The sequence below is a fragment of the Vigna umbellata genome, chromosome 8, assembly GCF_029865625.1.
Source record: "Vigna umbellata cultivar VRB3 chromosome 8, Vumbellata_1.0, whole genome shotgun sequence".
In the NCBI taxonomy this organism is placed as follows: Eukaryota; Viridiplantae; Streptophyta; class Magnoliopsida; order Fabales; family Fabaceae; genus Vigna; species Vigna umbellata.
This window is the reverse complement of record NC_142172.1, coordinates 34,142,454-34,161,374: the sequence shown is the minus strand read 5'-3', so window position 1 is coordinate 34,161,374 and position 18,921 is coordinate 34,142,454. Positions and strand designations below refer to the sequence as shown.

General features: G+C 33.0%; 5 protein-coding genes and 1 pseudogene across 5 annotated transcripts; 4 read left to right on the top strand and 2 right to left on the bottom strand.

Moving 5' to 3' along the window:
- The first annotated feature begins 1,030 nt into the window (after window positions 1-1,030).
- On the top strand, window positions 1,031-1,792 carry LOC124828375 (putative 3-hydroxyisobutyrate dehydrogenase-like 1, mitochondrial pseudogene; annotated as a pseudogene).
- Window positions 1,793-3,012: 1,220 nt separating this feature from the next.
- Window positions 3,013-4,403, top strand: LOC124828396 (guanosine deaminase-like). The gene is made up of 4 exons (XM_047301682.2): window positions 3,013-3,181; window positions 3,417-3,601; window positions 3,880-3,984; window positions 4,082-4,403. Exons 1-4 carry the CDS (start codon window positions 3,154-3,156, stop codon window positions 4,277-4,279), a joined length of 516 nt encoding a protein of 171 aa, XP_047157638.1. The 5' UTR covers window positions 3,013-3,153; the 3' UTR covers window positions 4,280-4,403.
- Window positions 4,404-6,206: 1,803 nt separating this feature from the next.
- Window positions 6,207-8,813, top strand: LOC124828389 (guanosine deaminase-like). Its single transcript, XM_047301676.2, has 5 exons — window positions 6,207-6,383; window positions 6,959-7,018; window positions 7,102-7,292; window positions 8,300-8,404; window positions 8,501-8,813. Exons 1-5 carry the CDS (start codon window positions 6,344-6,346, stop codon window positions 8,687-8,689), a joined length of 585 nt encoding a protein of 194 aa, XP_047157632.1. The 5' UTR covers window positions 6,207-6,343; the 3' UTR covers window positions 8,690-8,813.
- A 149-nt stretch (window positions 8,814-8,962) lies between these two features.
- On the bottom strand, window positions 8,963-10,566 carry LOC124828388 (putative transcription factor At5g28040). Its single transcript, XM_047301675.2, has one exon. It carries the CDS (start codon window positions 10,310-10,312, stop codon window positions 9,143-9,145), a length of 1,170 nt encoding a protein of 389 aa, XP_047157631.1. The 5' UTR covers window positions 10,313-10,566; the 3' UTR covers window positions 8,963-9,142.
- Window positions 10,567-14,073: 3,507 nt separating this feature from the next.
- On the bottom strand, window positions 14,074-15,086 carry LOC124828377 (pentatricopeptide repeat-containing protein At1g20300, mitochondrial-like). Its single transcript, XM_047301663.2, is given in 2 exon segments — window positions 14,074-14,647; window positions 14,649-15,086. Coding segments are annotated over 2 exon segments (831 nt in total). The 5' UTR covers window positions 14,906-15,086.
- Window positions 15,087-16,559: 1,473 nt separating this feature from the next.
- LOC124828390 (putative transcription factor At3g04930) lies at window positions 16,560-18,026 on the top strand. Its single transcript, XM_047301677.2, has one exon. The coding sequence runs from the start codon at window positions 16,724-16,726 to the stop codon at window positions 17,876-17,878; it is 1,155 nt and encodes a 384-aa protein (XP_047157633.1). The 5' UTR covers window positions 16,560-16,723; the 3' UTR covers window positions 17,879-18,026.
- Window positions 18,027-18,921: the final 895 nt, after the last annotated feature.

Sequence of the window (18,921 nt, the reverse complement as noted above, 5' to 3'; positions counted from 1 at the left end):
GTCAGATCGTATTTTTTTTATTAATTTATTTTAATTTTTTTCTTAACTTTAAAAAAGTTGTTCACGTGTCAAGTTAATATTGTGTCACGTGTCAAGTTAGTATTAGTTCCATGTGTCAAGCCAGTATAATGTCACGTGTCAAGTCAGTATCTATGGCACGTGATGCAATGTGTCAGTGTCTTACATTCAATTCAGTTTCAATTGTTGTTAATTTTGTTCAATTTAGTTTCAAATTTCGTTAACTTTATTCAATTTAGTCTCACTTTTAAATTTTAGAAAGAAAATTCTTTATTATTTTTAAAATTAGAAGGAAATTTTTTCATTATTTTTAAACTTATTTTTCTCATTATTTTTAAAAATAAAAGGAAAATTCTTCATTATTTTTAAAATTAGAAAGAAAAGTATTCATTATTTTTTAAAACTAGAAGAGAATTTTTTTTAATATTTTTAAAATTATAAAGAAAATTCTTCATTATTTTTAAATTAGAAGGAAAATTCTTTATTATTTTTAAAATTAGAAGAATTTTATTTTGTTATTTTTAAACCAACTCTAAGAGTATATTATTGGAATATAGTTATTATATGGTTAAAACCCTCGTTTGGTCCTCGTATTTGTGTATCAATCTCAAGTGGGTCATCATTTTTTTTTTGTCTCAATCGGGTGCATAAACTTATAAAAATGAGTCAATTAAGCCCTCTTCGTTAAGTTATTACTGACGCCGTCTAACTTTGCTTATATGTTATATTACGTGGAATTTGTTATTTAACTTATTATTATGTTTTGTAAAAGTGTTATATGATGTGGTCTTTATGTTATATTATTTAATTGTATGATACCTACCATTTTAAATGAGCTATTAAATGACGCCAGTTTTGACGTTTGTCTGTGTAAAAATGAAAACCTAATTAGTTCCTTCTTCATGCTGTCGTTGCGACTCATTAATCCATCGTCACCGTCGCGTCGTCGATCCCTTTAGACCCTGATTCCGGCAACCGCCGTCTCCCTATGTGATCTTGAATGTACACCAGAATGATAACTGCTGTCAGAGTCCCCAAACTTATGAAGAACACGAACCAGTTGAAGAAATTTTATCATCTGATTTTTCTCGATGCTGCTGTCTCAGTGTACATATCCTTTCTAGAAAAGGAGCTAGTGCCCAATTTACTTATTAACTGTTGTAAACCTTCCAAGACTGAAAGTGAACAACAGTAGGAGCAACCAGTCGCGGGCAAAGGCTGTCACTCCATCGACGCCCCCGTCTCCAGCAGCGACCGAGGCACGAAGAACTAAACCTTAGCGATTTTTGCCGGCGGGGAGGAATCGGCAGTGAAGAATCTGGAACCCTTGTTTTCAGTGATGGGGAAAGTGAACTACATGGGAGGGAGTGGGAAGGGGCAATTTGCGAAATTGGCGAATCAGGTGACGATAGCGTCGACGATGGTAGGGCTGGTGGAGGGAATGGTGTACGCGCACAAGGCGAGGTTGGATGTAGGTTGTACCTGGAGGCGATTTTCACCAGCGCGATCGGTTCGAAGTCGCTGGACTTGTAAGGAAAGAGGATCTTAAAGAGGGATTTTGAAGCGGGATTTTTCGTGAACCACTTTGTTAAAGATTTGGGGATTTGTCTGAATGAATGTCAGAATATGGGGATTGCTTTGCCTGGTTTGGCTCTTGCTCAATAGCTTTATTTGTCGCTTAAGGCTCATGGTGAAATATTTGGGTACTCAGGCTCTGATTTTGGTACTCAAGCGACTCAACAATGTCTCTCTTACTCCCTCCGTTGCCTTTTGAATCGTTGTTGGCTCTGAAGCAAGAGAACTCCATGAGTGAATTCATCATTCAATTTGAAAGATTTGTTGGGGTTATTAAGGGATTGGAAATAAACATATTTCTTCTTTCTTTTCCCTTGTCATTTTCCTTTTATTTTCTTAATGATTATATCATTGTTGGTACTATAAAGGGGTATAGTTTGATTTCCTGTGTAATTGGGCAGAGCAGTGTGATCTTCTTGCTGCCGGATGTATCGCGGGAAAGGTGAGTGTGAGAGAGATAAGAACTTCAACCCATCAAATTGTAACAAGAAGCTGATTGGTGCAAGGTTTTTCGCCAAGGACTATGAGGTTGCGTTTGGACAATTGTATAAGACTTAATAACAAATTAAATAAAAAATTCTACGTAATATAAGATGTATGCATATGTGTGCACCACGTCATCACAGTTACACGGCGTCAGTGATAACTTAACGGAGATGACTTAATTGGCTCATTTTTACAAGTTTATGAACCCGACTGAGACCGAAAAAAAAATGATGATCCACTTGAGATTGACACACAAATACGAAGACCAAACGAGGGTTTAAACCTTATTATATTTATGTTTGATTTTTTTCTACATGTAAAAAATAGAACTAACGTAGTTACATTATTAACTTGATAATGACACTACGTAATATTTACTTGACACATAAACAATTTTTTAAAATTAAGAAAAAAAATAAAAATTAATTAAAAACTAAAAACCTCCAATTGAAAGGAGATTGTTCATCATCTGTTAACAATTTATACAACATCGTGAAAATGAACCAAAATTGAATATAATTGACTAAAATAGGGATCACGTTAAACATTCGAAAAATAATGAATCCCACGATGAACAAAGTCAACAATAAAAAAGACAAAAGTATAGTTAAGCCTTCTAAAAATTATAATTTAAACTTAGTTAATATTTTCATAATTCTACTGAGTTGAATTTTCTAAAATCATACATTATTTATACTTTGATCTAAAAATTAATTATTATAAAATATTTATCTGAAATAAAAGATTACCAAAGAATAAGAATAGAATAGTCGTGTTCTCCTAAGTAATAAACACACGTTCTTTCAGGAAAATAAAACTCAATAAATATTTAAATAAGAACAAAATAAGTTCTACACGCTTCAAATATTATTAAAAAGCACCAATTTAAATATTTTAAGTTCTGGGGTAAGTATACCACAAATATATTAGAATAATAGAAACAAGTCATTGACTACTATGCATTTCCAAGCGAAAATCTAGGTCTAGTTTCTCTGCGTTTCTTTTCTTCTATATGATTTCTACGATCGCTCTCAATTTTCCGTGTCATCTTTCTCATCTAATCCTAATACCGTGATGGAGGATGTTGCTACTGCTTCTAGTGGTAAAATCATTCATAATTATAATTTCTTGTAGTTCTGTTTCACTTGTGCAATTTTTTCCCTCTTCAGTTAATGCTAGTGTGTTCAATTATGTAATGTTAAATTGTCACTTACACACTATATGGAGGAAAAACGATCGTGATTTGATTATGTTATGCATTAAATTTGTCCCATGATGTGAAACACTTGATTATGTAATTGGAGTTAACACTGTCTTCTTATAACATGCTGCTGCAGAGGATAGAGAAAACAAGTTCCTAACAATAGCAATTGAAGAAGCATATAAAGCAGTTGAAAGTGGCGATGGTCGTCCATTCGGCGCGGTTATTGTTCGAGATGATGAAATAGTTGCAAGCTGTCATAACATGGTTCTAAGAAACACTGATCCCAGTGCTCATGCTGAGATTACTGCTATAAGAGAGGTTTAGTTAACAATTGTTATAGTTTCCGTCTTGAATTTCACTGTTAAAAGGGCATCATGCATCTACAATATGTATTTTGCTGCTTCATTTCTCAAACCATATTAGCTTTTCTACTTAGAAATATAAGGTTTGCTTACAGTAAAGAAAGTGGAAGGGAGGGATAGATCGGTTCAGTTAACAAAATCTAACATTTGCCCATTAAACAAAATATATTACTTTTTCTACTTATTATGTTCGATATAATTAACCCATTTTGGATCTTATGATATCATGTGAAGGCTTGTCGAAAGCTGAATCAAGTTGAACTTGCTGACTGTGAGATTTATGCTTCTTGTGAGCCTTGTCCAATGTGCTATGGTGCAATTCTTTTTTCCAAATTCAAGGTGACCTCGCCACACTACTCATATTTTCCCTTCACCAAATGTTTGTCTAGTTTGTATGAAATTGGTCACAACACTTATTCTGCTCACACTGGTACAGAGAGTGGTTTACGCAGCTAGAGCAGAAGTTGCTGTGGCTCTTGGAGTTGGGAGTAACAGTGCTGATGCAATGAAGCACAGTAGCTTTTATGAGAAGGTGAACTTGGAGATCAAAAAGGCTGAAGGTAGTGTTGCTGTAATTGCGGAACAAGTATTTGAGAATACCAAACACAAGTTTGTTACGCCCTCAGTTGCTTAATCATGTCATCAAGTATGAACTCAAGTTACAGTTGTTCAATAAAACTTTAATTACAGTTACTATATTCATGTTCAAGTAACAAGGGTGAGTTTAAGTTCAATAAAACTTCAGTTTCTTACTATAACTATTTGGCTTTTGGTTTCAAGTTATGCTACTAGTTCAAAAGAAAAAGCATTCAAAGAAGTGTGGTAAATGATAGGAGTGTAAGGAAAAGAATGTAAATAGATGAGAAAAGATGTGTAAATTACTAAAACGAAGTTGTAAAGAATAGATAATTTTTGTATTCATGGTGGATGCCCCCTCTTCTACACCAGTTTCCCTTGTAAAGCAAAGCACAAACACAACCAACAACATTTCAAAATCACTTCATTTTAAATTTCCATTTTAAGCAAATCTTTTTCGATCATGACACGATTCGCCATGCCTAAGTTGCTCTTTTCAATTCAAGGTCAATTTTTAAAACACACACAACAGAAAATTATTATAATATTTAATTATTTGTTTTCGTTTTGATAAAAAGAATTCATAAAAATTGAATTAAATATACTTAAATTCATGAGAGAAATTAAATATAATTAAGGTTTAATACATTATTTGCTCTCTTTGGGGGTTTGGTTCAAACTGATCTCTTGAAAAAGTTCAGTAAGGTATCATATTTTGTTTAAAAATATTCAATAAGGTCTTTTTCACAGACGCTGTTAAAAACATATGCACCGTCATGTTTTTAACAAGACCTTATTGAACATTTTTAAACAAAATATGAAGTCTTACTGAACTTTTTCAAAAGATAGGATCAGTTTGAACCAAAATTCTAAAAGTAGGAACCAAATGATGTATTAAACCTATAATTAAAAATATATATATATATATATATATATATATATATATATATATATATAATAACATAAATTTAAATTGTTTAAAATTTATGTATAAAATTACAAACAAAGGGAAATAAATTTTTAACATTTTAAAAAATAAAATTGGACCGAGTACCTTTGATGATTTCTCATTGCTTTTGTTTTGTTGAATTCTTGAAGAAGTGAAAACAATCACGTTAGTATATTTTTTTTTGGTTGAATCCCTTGTTTACCGAAACTAGTTGCTTAGTTCACCTGATGTTTTGTTTTCAGTGTTTTCTGCTTGTTTTTTACATTACATAACTTCCGATCTTCTGTTTGCAAGAATTAAGGCCATCCATTCAATAATATTTGACTTTTGTTATATAATAAGAAAAAGCAAAAAAAAAACTAACCGATCAATATCAGTCTAAAATTTTAAAAATAAGGTATTATATATATATATATATATATATATATATATATATATATATATATGGTTTGTAAATTTATGTAAAGGATTTTTTTAGTTAGTATATTTTAGTAAAGTGTTCCAAATCTTAGATTACAAAAAAGTTTCTATTAAAAAGATCAATTTTAAATCTAAGATATTTTAATAATTTTAAAATTTAATTTAAAATAAAAAAATAAAAGATAATTATTTATCTGATTGGTCAGTGTATGAATAGTTATTAACGTGTGTGTTTTTCTTTTTATCAGCCAGTATATTCATTATGTTTTTCATTTCCCGTGTCATTTTTTATTTAAATTGAATTACAAATGTATCACGTTTTTCTTAATTTCGTTCCTATTTCTAAATATTTGTATGAAAAAAACTAAAACTAACTTTTTTTTTTATTTAGCTCGTCTGTTTCCTGCATAAGTATGTAAAAACCGTAATAAATAGAAAACAAATTGATCGTTTTGTAATATAAAGAAAATAATTATAAGAAAAAAAATGGAAGATAGTAAGAAAAACTAAATTTACAGAAAAGGAAATGAAAAAAAAAAGAAAAAAGTAGGAAAGAAGTGTAAAATGGTGATGGAGTTGAGCAATGGATCGATCTAGTGAAGCAAATTTGGATTGCGTGTAAGGTTTTAGTTGGGTGACTCCCAAAACAGATGGGATGATAAAACTAACTTTTTAGTCCTTTCCTTTCTCTGGGTCTTCTCTTCTCTTCCTTCCCTCCTTTTCTTCTTCTCTTCCTCAGATCCCCTTACCATCATGGACGACTCTACTTCTGCTTCTAATGCCACTGCCAATGGTAAGATTCTTCATGATTATAAGCTTTTGCTTCTATCTCTGTTTCCCTTATCATGCTTAGTAATTCAAAAACAGATCCTCCTTTCATTCGGGATAACATAAAACCAGATTAAGTGTTTACATTAGTCAAGGAAGCTGCTTTCTATAATCTATGAGCCAGGAACAGGACTTAACCAATTTCAAAGGCAAAACACAATCCAATTTTTCTAATCCAAATTTCAAACGTGTTCAATTCAGTTAATACAAGAGGTGGGGTGTATGTATAAGCTCAAGTGTTACTAAAAAATTGACCCAAGTCTCGTTGTTAATTTGTAATTTTTGAAGAATACACAGAATTAGCTACTCAGGAGTAGTCACGGGCTTCTCACTTGTATGTGTGCTTTAATAATATCTAAACAAATGAGTATTTTTTTTTTTCCAAATCAGTTTTCTACCTCGCCTTTTTCTTCAGTAGCTGTCGGTTGTAAAGTCCATTTTTCTTATTGAACATTAAGATTTTAGTATAATAACGCTCTTTGTTGATTTTGCTTCTATATGGAAGGATCTGACTGTTTGATACTGCCTTTTTTATTATAGTTTTGGAAGTCAAAGATGAAACTATTTCTGTTGCTTCTGCATTTCCTGGTCATCAAGAAGGTATGAAACTATTTCTGTTGCTACTCCCCAGCTCCCTTCAGTTCTTTTTTTTTTCTAAACATTATTTTCTCTCGGTATACCAGCTGTGCAGGATAGAGACCACAAGTTCCTAACAAAGGCAGTTGAAGAAGCATATAAGGGAGTTGAATGTGGCGATGGAGGCCCTTTTGGTGCTGTTGTTGTTCGGAAAGATGAAATAGTTGTAAGCTGTCATAACATGGTTTTAAGAAACACTGATCCAACTGCCCATGCTGAGGTTACTGCTATAAGAGAGGTTTCTTATTCTTTCCATTTAAAATTTTCTTGATTTTTGAAATCTGAGGTCTATAGCATGAATCAAGAGTAGTGGATGGAATAGATATCTGGGAATTGTAACCTTGATATTCTAATCTACCATTTGGCTTCCAATATGGGGACGGATTAAGTGAGGGGTTGATTGTACTATTCCTACGTTCATGAAGTGTGGCAAAAAGTTGTTCAAACAGGCATCATGTTGCTGGATGTGTATAACCTGGCGTGTTAAACAAGAGAAAGTTATAAGTGTTTTCCTTTTCTTTCCCAATAGAAGTACCAAAACAAATAACTTGTAGTTTGAGCATTCTTTAATGTTATATTACAATAATCTATTATTTGCTCTAGCTGTCTCTGACATACTTGAATCTCAAATTCTGGAAGTTTTGCAAAACACCTATTGATACCTTGAAGAGGTTGTGTGAGTTCAAGTTGCTTAGAGTTTACATTGTTTGCTGTAACTTTAAAAGCAGGTCACTTGACTCCCTTCATCACGGTATACATACATACACACACACGCATATATATATATATATATATATATATATATATATATATATATATATATATATATATATATATATATATAGTCTGTTATATATGTAAGGGATTTGATTATTTTATATCCGGTACCACTTTTTAATTCCTTGAACAAGAGTCTGTATGGAAACATTTTTTTATGAACACTTAGGAGAGAGAAAAATTTGAAAGAAAATGATGTCAACTTCTCCATAAGTGAAAATTAGTTTATGCATGAACTAATTTTTTGAGTTATTTCCTGTTGGCTTCTCCAAAATCTGTTTTTTAACTTATGCATAAGTTAATTTTGGCTTGTGGTAAATTAATTTCATTTTTTTTCCTCTTAGTTTTCTCTCCCCAAAGTGTTCGTGAAGAATTTTCCTCCAAACAAACTCCGTATCACTTGCCTACTTATGTTCTTAATATACGTCATTTAGGACCTCGTGTTATATAATTGGCTGTCATCTGTAGGCTTGTCAAAAGCTGAATCAAATTGAACTTGCTGACTGTGAAATCTATGCTTCTTGTGAGCCCTGTCCAATGTGCTTTGGTGCTATTCATCTTTCAAGAATTAAGGTGAGCCAGCTACATCATTCATATTTTCCTCTCACCACATGTTTCCGTAGTTTTTATTAAAATGATCGCATTGTTCATTCTGTTCGCATCGAACAGAGATTGGTTTACGGAGCTAAAGCAGAAGCTGCAATAGCAATTGGATTTGATGATTTCATTGCCGATGCACTGAGGGGAACGGGTTTCTATCAGAAGGCCCAGTTAGAGATAAAAAAAGCCGATGGTAGCGGTGCTGTTATTGCAGAACAAGTATTTGAGAAGACAAAAGAGAAGTTTACTCTGTACTGATTTGCTTTAGTTTTCTAATTAAAAGTGAACACAAGATGCATTTGTTCAGGAAAAATTCAATTTCTTACTATAACGACATTCATAAATTCAAGAAATACAAAGTTTACATAACTTTATGAAGGCATTCATTAGTTCATTCATTCTGTTTGCTTAAGGCATTGCAGATGGCCGTTTATATGTTAAATTTATGAATGATCTGTTTGCTTAAGACGCTGCAGATGATTATAGATATGTTAGCTTCATGAATGACATATTTAATTATTGGAGAGTTGCGTAGGAGGAGGTAAAGGTTGTTCAAACCATATGACGAGGCGATTGGGCTTATAATGCACTGAATATACAAATGACAACTTATCATGAACAAGAACCTAAGGTTGTCATCCATATATTCCAAGATACATATAATTAAATTTCTTGTTTACCACAAACATTACAGAATTGATAGAGATATTACTATTCGTTGAAGTTGTTGGTGTTGGATAAAGCACAAGCTGTTTCTGCACATCCTGGAGAAGTTTTATCATACACCTCCCGTCTAGATCGCAATTCCTCCAATCTAGCCTTGATCTGATCCTGCAACAACTCCAACCTTTTCAAATACACCTCCAGCTCTAAAATCCCTCGTTTTCTCCATTGCCCATGGTCTACTTTCTCAGGAAATAGCGGCAATGGGATTGGCACCAACCCAGGAGGTGGCTCTTGGTTTACTTCATCCAACATTTCCTTCAGCAATGGGGAGAAACAGGACCTCATGGTCTCCTCAATGAAGACCTGCAGGCTGCCACTATTGTTATGTTCATTTGTTCTGTTCACATCTTCTGCATCATCTAACCGCAACCGCTTTGGCACTCTCTCGTCTATTTCATCACTGTTGTCAAGTTGATCAACCTTCACCTTAACGTTGCCCCCAAGGTAACGACTTTCAGGAGTGCGTCCCGACGCATCACCATCCAAAGACTCTTGGTCTAATAGGATATCAGTGTCATTGCCCCAAATCTTGTTTGAAATTTCGAAAATGGCCTGTTCCTGGGGGTTCCTAAAGGGAACTTCCTTGTCCGTGCCTTTGTTCAAAGCCAACTTGTGCTTCCTCTTTAGTCTACGCAGCTTCTCAACAAGCTGATTCTTGTTGAAATCGACGTTCAGTTTGGGCCTCACGTGATCATACAACGAGGCTACGTCGTTTTGGAGGGTGGTGGTTGTCCTCCCATGCTGCTTAATGTAATCAAGGTATCCCTTTAGCAGTTCCTTCTCGTCCTGCTTCGTCCACAGTCTCTGATATTGTCTCACAATGCCCGAATACTTGTTGGAGCACTGCCCTTTTGAGCGTGTTACAAATGTGGTGGCAGTGGCGGTGGTGCCGGGAACCGTGCTTCTGTCATCGTCGGCCGGAAAGGCCACCGTCACGGCGGGGGTGGCACTGGGAACGGCAAGAGCAACGGGAATGATTTCATCCACATCGCATGAGCTAAGATATTGGTCATTATCATCATCTTGTGTATTGAAGTTTTGGTGGTTTTGATGCTTAGTGTGATCCTGAGTGTTAATGTCAAGGTTTTCTTCTTCTTCGGAAGAGGAAGAGGAGGAGGAAGGAGACAAGAACCAAGAAACCAACGGAGAAAGCATTTTTGAGACACCACACTTCCTTTTTCCGCATATTAGAGTATCAATGTAGCCGTTGGTTCGTTCATGGCATATGTGGATTTACTATCAATAGAATGAATGCCTATAACATCCACACTAATAAGAGGAGAAATATCTTTCTGTATATTCTCATCCGCATAATCCGAATTCAGCTGAAAAAACACATGATGAGTTTGACAAGCTTTTTCTTTTAAGGTTGTTAACGAAACCAAACAATTTACCTAAATAGAACTTATGTTATTTCTGTAAACTTAGTTCAATTAGTTTCTTTTAGAATTTCTGCATATTTTTACGAAAACATATAATAAAAAGTTATAACTAAAAATATGTACTGACTTTCTCTTTCAGTTTCCTTATTTGACATTTATTTTTCAATTACACCACTTATCTTTTGTTTTTCTGCCTACATAACCAATAAAATGCGTGATAAGAATACTTTAGAAAAATTACGTGATTAATAATATATAGTTCATTAAAGGAAGAAATAACGGAAACAAATAGAATTGTAAAAGGTATTTTATAAATTTGATATATGTAATAGAATGTGCGTGTAATGGTGGTGGTGACCACCAAGTGATTTTAACGTCCAAGTGGTTAAGGAACAAATATAAAGAGAGTACAAAAATGAAAATCGGTAAGAGCTTTTTCCAAAGACAATGACCAGTAGCGAAGGAAAGTACTTTTGGGACAAGTTATGATGATGTTTTCCCACATTTCCTGCAAAATATGGTGAGAAGTGAGAAAGGGTCGGCACATAACTAACATGGGAGATTAAGTCTAAGGAGGCATGCATTATTGCTAAAACAAATTTTAAAAATGTATTAAACTCAAGAACTGAGTTCAAGTGCTATATAAATATAAGAATTCGTTGATCCGAAAAATAATGGTTTCAATTTTAATGTAGATTCCTTAGAGGAATAGTAAACGTAAGGACCAATTATTTCTTCTTATCTCATCGTATATTTGACAATTATTATTATAGAAAGACTAAAACATTTTGACTAATCGACACTGATTTCCTTAATCGGATAACAGGAAAGTGAACTTTTAATTTGATTAATTATTTTAATAATTTTGTAAATGATTGTGAGTTGATAATAAACAAATATGTAATTATTCAGATGTATTAATTAAAATTATTAAATATTTAAATATTAATTTATATGATGGGTTTATTTTTAAAAATAAGATTGACTAATTTTTAATTTTTTCTACTAATAGTTTTATTATCAACTTTCCTGGTAAAGAGACAATACATGATAATTTATTGGACTAAAGAAGTTTTTAACTCATGTGTATTCACATGGATCTTTTACTTCTTTTTTTCTTTTTCAGCATAATAGATAAAGATAATCTAACTAATCTTGTCAAACAGAATTTTTTTGATTTGTAAACTCTTAATTTACAATAACATGTGTTTCAAAAAAAAAATAAAATATATATATATATATATATATATATATATATATATATATATATATATATATATATATTACAAGCCATAAAATAAGATTGATAATTTCTCTAAATTCAACCTACGTATAATGATATAAAGATATCCCTTTATTGGATATATCAACAATATAACAAATTATATTCATTTAGACGAAAATCCTTAAAGCTTAACTGATATGAATTTATTACGAAGAAGTTATGCAAGGTTTAATAGCTTATTTTGTCTTTGGTTTTGCAGAATTTTGTCAATTAAGTTTTTCTTTTTTAAAAGTGTATCAAATTGATCCTCACTTAACAAATTTTGTGTCAACGTCATCCCTTAATACGCACAAACAACGTTAATTTTTTTTCTCTCTCTACTATGCTCTTCTGTAACACAACATACTTTTCTCTTTCTTTTGTCAGTGTTTTCTTTTCATACTTTTGTAATACCAAAAAAAGTTGGAATTCAAGACATTTCTTCTAAATTGTGTAGAAAAACATTCCTTCACATTTTTATCACTTTTCAACCTACCTTCATACTACGTCTTGTCATTAAATGCATTATTAAAATTGTTCAACTAAAATTAAAAACTTTTAAATATTATACTCGAATTTGTTATTTCATTATTCCACTTAGTTATTAAATAAAAATAACAATATTTATTATTATTATAAATTTTAAGAAATATGAAAAATTATAGCTAAAATTAAAACGATTTATCTTAACGAAATAATACTATATTGGTGTATGTCGGTTTAATTTGAAATAATATAACTAAATAAAAAAACAAAATGAATTTAGGATAGTATAATTAAAAAAAAAATCTTTTAGCTTTAATCAATTAGTTTTAGTATATAACAAAGGAACTAAAAGGTAGGAAAAGATAACAAATTATAATTATAATATTGATATAGATTATGTAGTATGATTTCCTTTTTAGTTAAGAATATATTTTTCATATTTATATTATTTATGAAAACTATATTTCGTTTTTAATTAAATTAATTATACATTTGTTTTGTTTCTATATGTAAATATTATTGTTGATATACGAAGAAGTTTTATATTATTTTATAAAATTAATAGAGATGAATTTGGAAGACTCAAAATGAGAGAAAAATTACAGAAAGAAAAGTGAGAGTGAAGGTGTTTCACTAAAAAAATACAAGAAGTGAGAAAAAAATTTATAAAATTTTTTAAACAATTTGATAACATAAAAAATTTATAAAACTTTGTAAACAATTTTTATATAAAAAAATCCTACAAAATAAACATAAAGTTGTCAAATATTTAATATGAAAAAAAAATGTTTAATATCATAGCTGGGTGATCTCAAATAACATAAAATTAAACTTAATTAATAACCAATTTCATTCTAATAAACTTTAATATCATTAATTTTATTATGATAAATACTCGTGTAATACTATATTAAAAGATATTTAAAATTAACTCAATATTATATAAATGAGTTATAAAATAAAATTTACGATTATTTAAATTATCAAATAATTTTATTCTTAATCGATAAAAAATTTCCAACCATTTTTACTATAGAAAAAAAAACATTAATTATAAGAGTATTTATAAGGACTGATTAAAAAGAAAACTGAAGAATAAGATATAAGAAGTTTTGAAGAGTGAAAGAAAGAAAATTAGGTAGTGGTGCAATGAAAAGGTTTTGGGATTTGAAAAAGTATGAAAAGATAGCACTGACAAAAGAAAAAGAAAGAGAGCAGAGGACGGAAGGGATGAGGTTGATGCAAAATTTACTAAGTAAGAATTAATTTAACACATTTTTTAAAGGAGAGACTTAATTGACAAAATTCAGCAAAACTACGGACAACATAAGTTATTAAACCTTTAATTTATTATTGTTAAACTAACATGATTTTAATTAAAATTTTTAAAATAAATTATAAAGAACTAAATTTGTACTAAATTGACATGAAATCATATTAAATTAATACAATTTCATTTTAATGAATCAAAAGTCCTGTTGAGTTGATTTGATCTCTTCACAATGAAGTCCTACTATATTAACCAAACTTATCCATTTTTATAATTTTTTAAAACTTGTGATATTCTAATAATTAAAAAAAGATTAAATATATTTTTGGTCTTTTACTTTGAGTGAAAATTAGAAATAGTCTCTCCTTGTAACTTTAACATAATTTAGTTCTTCAACTTAAAAAAAATTAGAAATAGTCTCTCCTCGTAACTTTAACATAATTTAGTTCTTCAACTTAAAAAATACATGAATTTAGTTTTTTTTAACTAAATTTTGTTTGGTTTGTTTAATGTGTTACCAGCCTTTTATAACATTAAACACCTCTTCAGCCTTAGATATGTTACCAGCACGACACCACCCATAAACCAAACTAGTGTAAACTAAAACATCAGGCTCAAACTTATGCTTGAGACTCTCAAAAAACGATTGAGCCTCGTTTGCTCTTCTTTTTTTACACAAGCTACTGATCACAATTGAAAACCCAACCTTATCGGGAGTGCAGCCATAGTCCTCCATGCGGTTGAAAGCGTGGACCGCCTCTGTAGGTAATTCGGCCCTCACGTAGCGACGAACGAGAACGGCGAACGTGTGAGCGCTGATTTCGATGTCGTGAGTCTTCATGAGGTTGATCACGTGCCACGTAAGGTTGAAATGTCTCAGCTTTCCAGCAAGGTCGAGCATCTCGTTGTACGGCTCTGGCGAGGGGGGAAATCCGTCAAGGGCGATGGCCCAATTGAAGAACACGAGGGATTGGAGGAAGGTGATGTCGCGGCAGACAGCGCCGCATTTCTCAATGACGTGGCAGGCGACGGTGGGGGAGAGTGTGTGAGTAGCGGAGAGCGCGAAGAAGTCAAGGGAGAGGTCGGGATGGTAAAGTTGGGTGCAGGGGAGGGGCATTGGGGTTTGGTGTGGGGTATTTGCGGTTGTGTTCTTTGATGGCGGCGTGGCGTTTGTCTGCTAAGGTGGTTTCCTCGGAGGATAGGTTTGGAATTTGGGATGTGTTGTTTGAATAAGGTTGGAGAAGAGGTTCGGGAAGTGAAGCCGAAGAACAATGTTGCTTGAAAGTGCAGGGCAGGAGCGGTAAGAGGGAGTGGCCGAAACATAGACATGATTTGATAGAAGTCATGGTTAAGTTATTGAGAATTCAAGGTCACTAAACTAAGTCGAGCTTCGACGAGTTCCAGCGCCAAACCTCTCTCATGACCAGCTACACCCTCCTCTGGAAGGAACGAGCTCTACGATCACTTTTCCTCTCTCGAGGATGACCTCAAGTACAAATCCGAAGCTCTGAAACGCAGATGCGCAGTTACACGTCATCACTCACAAATCAATTCACACGTTGTCAATATTTGGTGTCACATAATTAATGTATTAACTCTGTTTGATATTTAACTAAAGAGACAAATTTGACGTAACTTTGAACATATTTCAAACATTTTTAAAAATGAGATTGATTTGACATTAGACAACGGAAATGTGACAAAGAGACTATTAAACCTTATTTTAATTTAGAATAAACGTACACCGTTTTGATAAACTACAAATTCCTTTATTCCAACGATCAATTATAAACTATTATATCTACGTTGCTTTAAATATAAATTTTGTTCTATATCTTATCGGTCTCCATTCAATCAAATTATTTTGAAAAAGATTTATATTATAAAAACAATGCATCCCATATATGTCATATTACCTCTAACAATTATTGAGATATGCAATATAGAAAGTTAGAAACCCACCCGAAACTTTATTTAAGTGGGGAGAAAAAATATTTTAAAGAAAATTTACAAGAATAACGATAACAGAAATATTTAGAAGATTAAACATATAACAATCAATAATTTGATAATATATATATATATATATATATATATATATATATATATATATATATATATATATGGGGTTTGCTAAGCGTACGATTGTTTTTCAGTGGATACATTTTAACAATGTGTACCGGGTTTTAGTAGACAAAAATACCCTTATATATCATGGATTCTAAGTTTTAAAGTTAAGAGTATTTTAATAATTTTCATTCTCAAAACTAAAATAAAAAGAAATCCCCAATTTTCATTTTATAATTTTTGTCTCATCTAATTTTCACAAGCATAATGACATCAAAGGAACTGGTAATTGACGTGGAAAAAATCAGAAACACTCGTTAAACAATTTCTTACAAAAAATGATTTTATAATGAGTTTTCATTTTATAACTTTTGCCGTATATAATTTTATCTAATTTTCAAAAGCATAATGACATTCAAAGGAATTGGTAATTGGCTTGGAAGGTTTTTTTAGAGACGATGGTTCAACAGATGATGAAATTAGAGAGGTTAGTGAAGATGGTGAAATTGAATAGATCTTGAATGAATTGAGAGTTTTTTTTTAGAATGAAAATTATTAAAATACCCTTAACCTTAAAACTTAACTTAGAATCCATGATATATAAGAGTATTTTTATCTATTAAAACCCGGTACACATTGCTAAAAATATACCAACTGAAAAACAGGCGTACGACGTTAACAAACCCATATATATATATATATATATATATATATATATATATATATATATATATATATATATATATATATATATATATATATATATATATATATATATATCACAACTAAAAAGCGTATATGAACATATAAAAATATTAGAATTGTTTGGTACATGAATATAGTATAATAAAATTCATATGCATATATGTTAAATATGAAATAAAAAATTTAGGGATCAAATTATGCAATAAAGGAAATGAAGTGGGGGAAGTTGGTTGGTCGAGTACCTAATAAACCAGCTCCGAGATTCTCATTCTAATTGTTGTTGGAAGGGAGTGAGTGAAAAAACAGTGATACCTTAAAAACAAAACAACGAAATCCCGTGAAAGCAAGAAAGAAAGCACCCACTACGCCCTTCGCCTAACAAATTCAACTCAATGCCCATGGCATCCGATCTAAACGACACCGTTTTCCCTGAAGAAGATCTCGATGACGACGACGAAACTCAAGAAGACGAAGAGGAGGATGACGAAGACGACGACGTTTTAGACGATGAAGAAACGGAACCCTCTCACTCCGTCCTCGCAGCCATAACCCTGGCTGCCCCCGCTTCCGCCGTCTCCCAAACACTCGGCACCGCGTCAACGGCTATCGTTGTCGCCGATTCCTCGCCGAAGAGGCCGCGCACGGAGCAAGTCGAGGAGAAAAAGGCGGCGCTGGACGATTCGCGGCGATTGTTCCAGCGTCTGTGGACGGACGAGGACGAAATTGGGCTCTTGCAGGGGTTTCTGGACTACACGGCGCAGCGAGGATCCTCTCACCACAACGACACTGCTTTGTTCTACGACCAGATCAAGTCGAAGCTTCAACTCGGTTTCAACAAGAACCAGCTCGTCGAGAAGCTCCGAAGGCTGAAGAAGAAGTACCGCAACGTCCTCACCAAAATCAACGATGGCAAGGAATTCTCCTTCAAGAGCCCTCACGACAGAGCCACCTTCGAAATCTCGCGGAGGATCTGGAGCAACACTGCTCCAATCACCGGCCCCGTCGAAGACGACGACGAAATCAACCCTAACCCTAATCTTATTCCCAACCCTAATTTCAGCCATTCGGCGAAGACGTCGCTGTCGCGGAAGCGGTCGCGGTCTCGACCGGAGAAGCGCGAGTTCCACGACGGTTCAGCGTTGAATAAGGATAGTAATTGTATTGGCAATAGTAACAATAATAGTAACAAAGATAATGAAAATTGTAACCATAGGCATAGCTTACAGGGTTTGATTGAAGAGACAGTGAGGAGTTGCGTGTCGCCGGTGTTGAAGGAGTTGGTGAGTGGTGGCATGGGATTTGGAAGTGGTTTTGGTTTTGGGGGAAGAGGGTTTGGAGTTGGAGGAGGGTTTCCATTGAATTCCTTGCAAATGCAAATGCCAATGGCTTTGAGTTCATTGAATTTGGGCATTGGGGAAATGGTGATGGATGAGAAGTGGAGGAAGCAACAGATTTTGGAGCTGGAAGTGTATTCCAAGCGTTTGGAATTGGTGCAGAATGAGATCAAGGTTGCTCTCGAGGAGTTGCGATCCTCCGGTGGAGGATGACTCAAAATAAATCAAAGCTTTTACGTGTTTGTCCACCAATCGTTTATAGGGTAGTTACACAGCTAGTAATTTTTTTTTTCTTTTTTTAATAGTTTAGGTTTTCATTATTGCAGACAGCAGTTGTTTAATAAAGTGTTCTTGTTTTTCTTGTCTTCTGTAAAATTTTCTTCTACGCTTATAAATAATTTACATGTACAGCCCAACACGAGCTTCCTTGTACTTTGATGTGCTGTGAAGTATGTGCAATCGTGAGTGAAGTTTTTCTCAAAAGATTCACTACTTCTGTTACAATACATGAAGAGTCTTGTGAGCTTTGTGATTTTGGAGCTCTGACATATTTGGGCACATTTCCTTTTCTATATGCATTGATTTTTATATTTTAAATGTATAAACAGAAGGGCCAGTTTAAAAAAGTTAGAAAGGATCTATTTGCACGTGATTACTGTATTCGAGAACCTTATCTTTCTCTTGGTATGACACCAGAGTGATCATTTGTGCATTTTGCTCTACATACTGGAAGTACTGAGTCGAAGATTTGAGATTGCAGTGAAGAGCAATTTCTTTTGTCAGTTTCTTTTTCCTTTCTCCTGGGTAAAGTTATTCTCATTTCCTAGGTAGTTATTACTATTTGATTCTGGGAAAGCTGAACTGTCGAAGTGTGTGCTCTACATTGCTTCCTTTCCATTATTTGGATTCTCTGGTTCATGGAAAGAGGCTTGTGGGTTGAAAGACATTATATATTGTGGTTATTCAATTATCGGATATCTCTTCATTTCTGAGCCCGTGCCTTCGTAATAGTTCAACTTCCAAATTCGAATTTCCTAAATATAATGATTTCAGTACTGACGACCACATGGCAAAAGAATGTCAGGGAAACGAACAATATATAAAAATATAAAAAAATAATGCAAATTCAATACAAAAGTGTTGAAAAAAAGAGGCAGTGAGAAACTGCTTTTCGTAAAAAGGAATCTTGAAATGATGAGCTTGAACGATGAACTTCATACTTTCATGAAAGTTCAGCACAATTTCGGAATAAACTA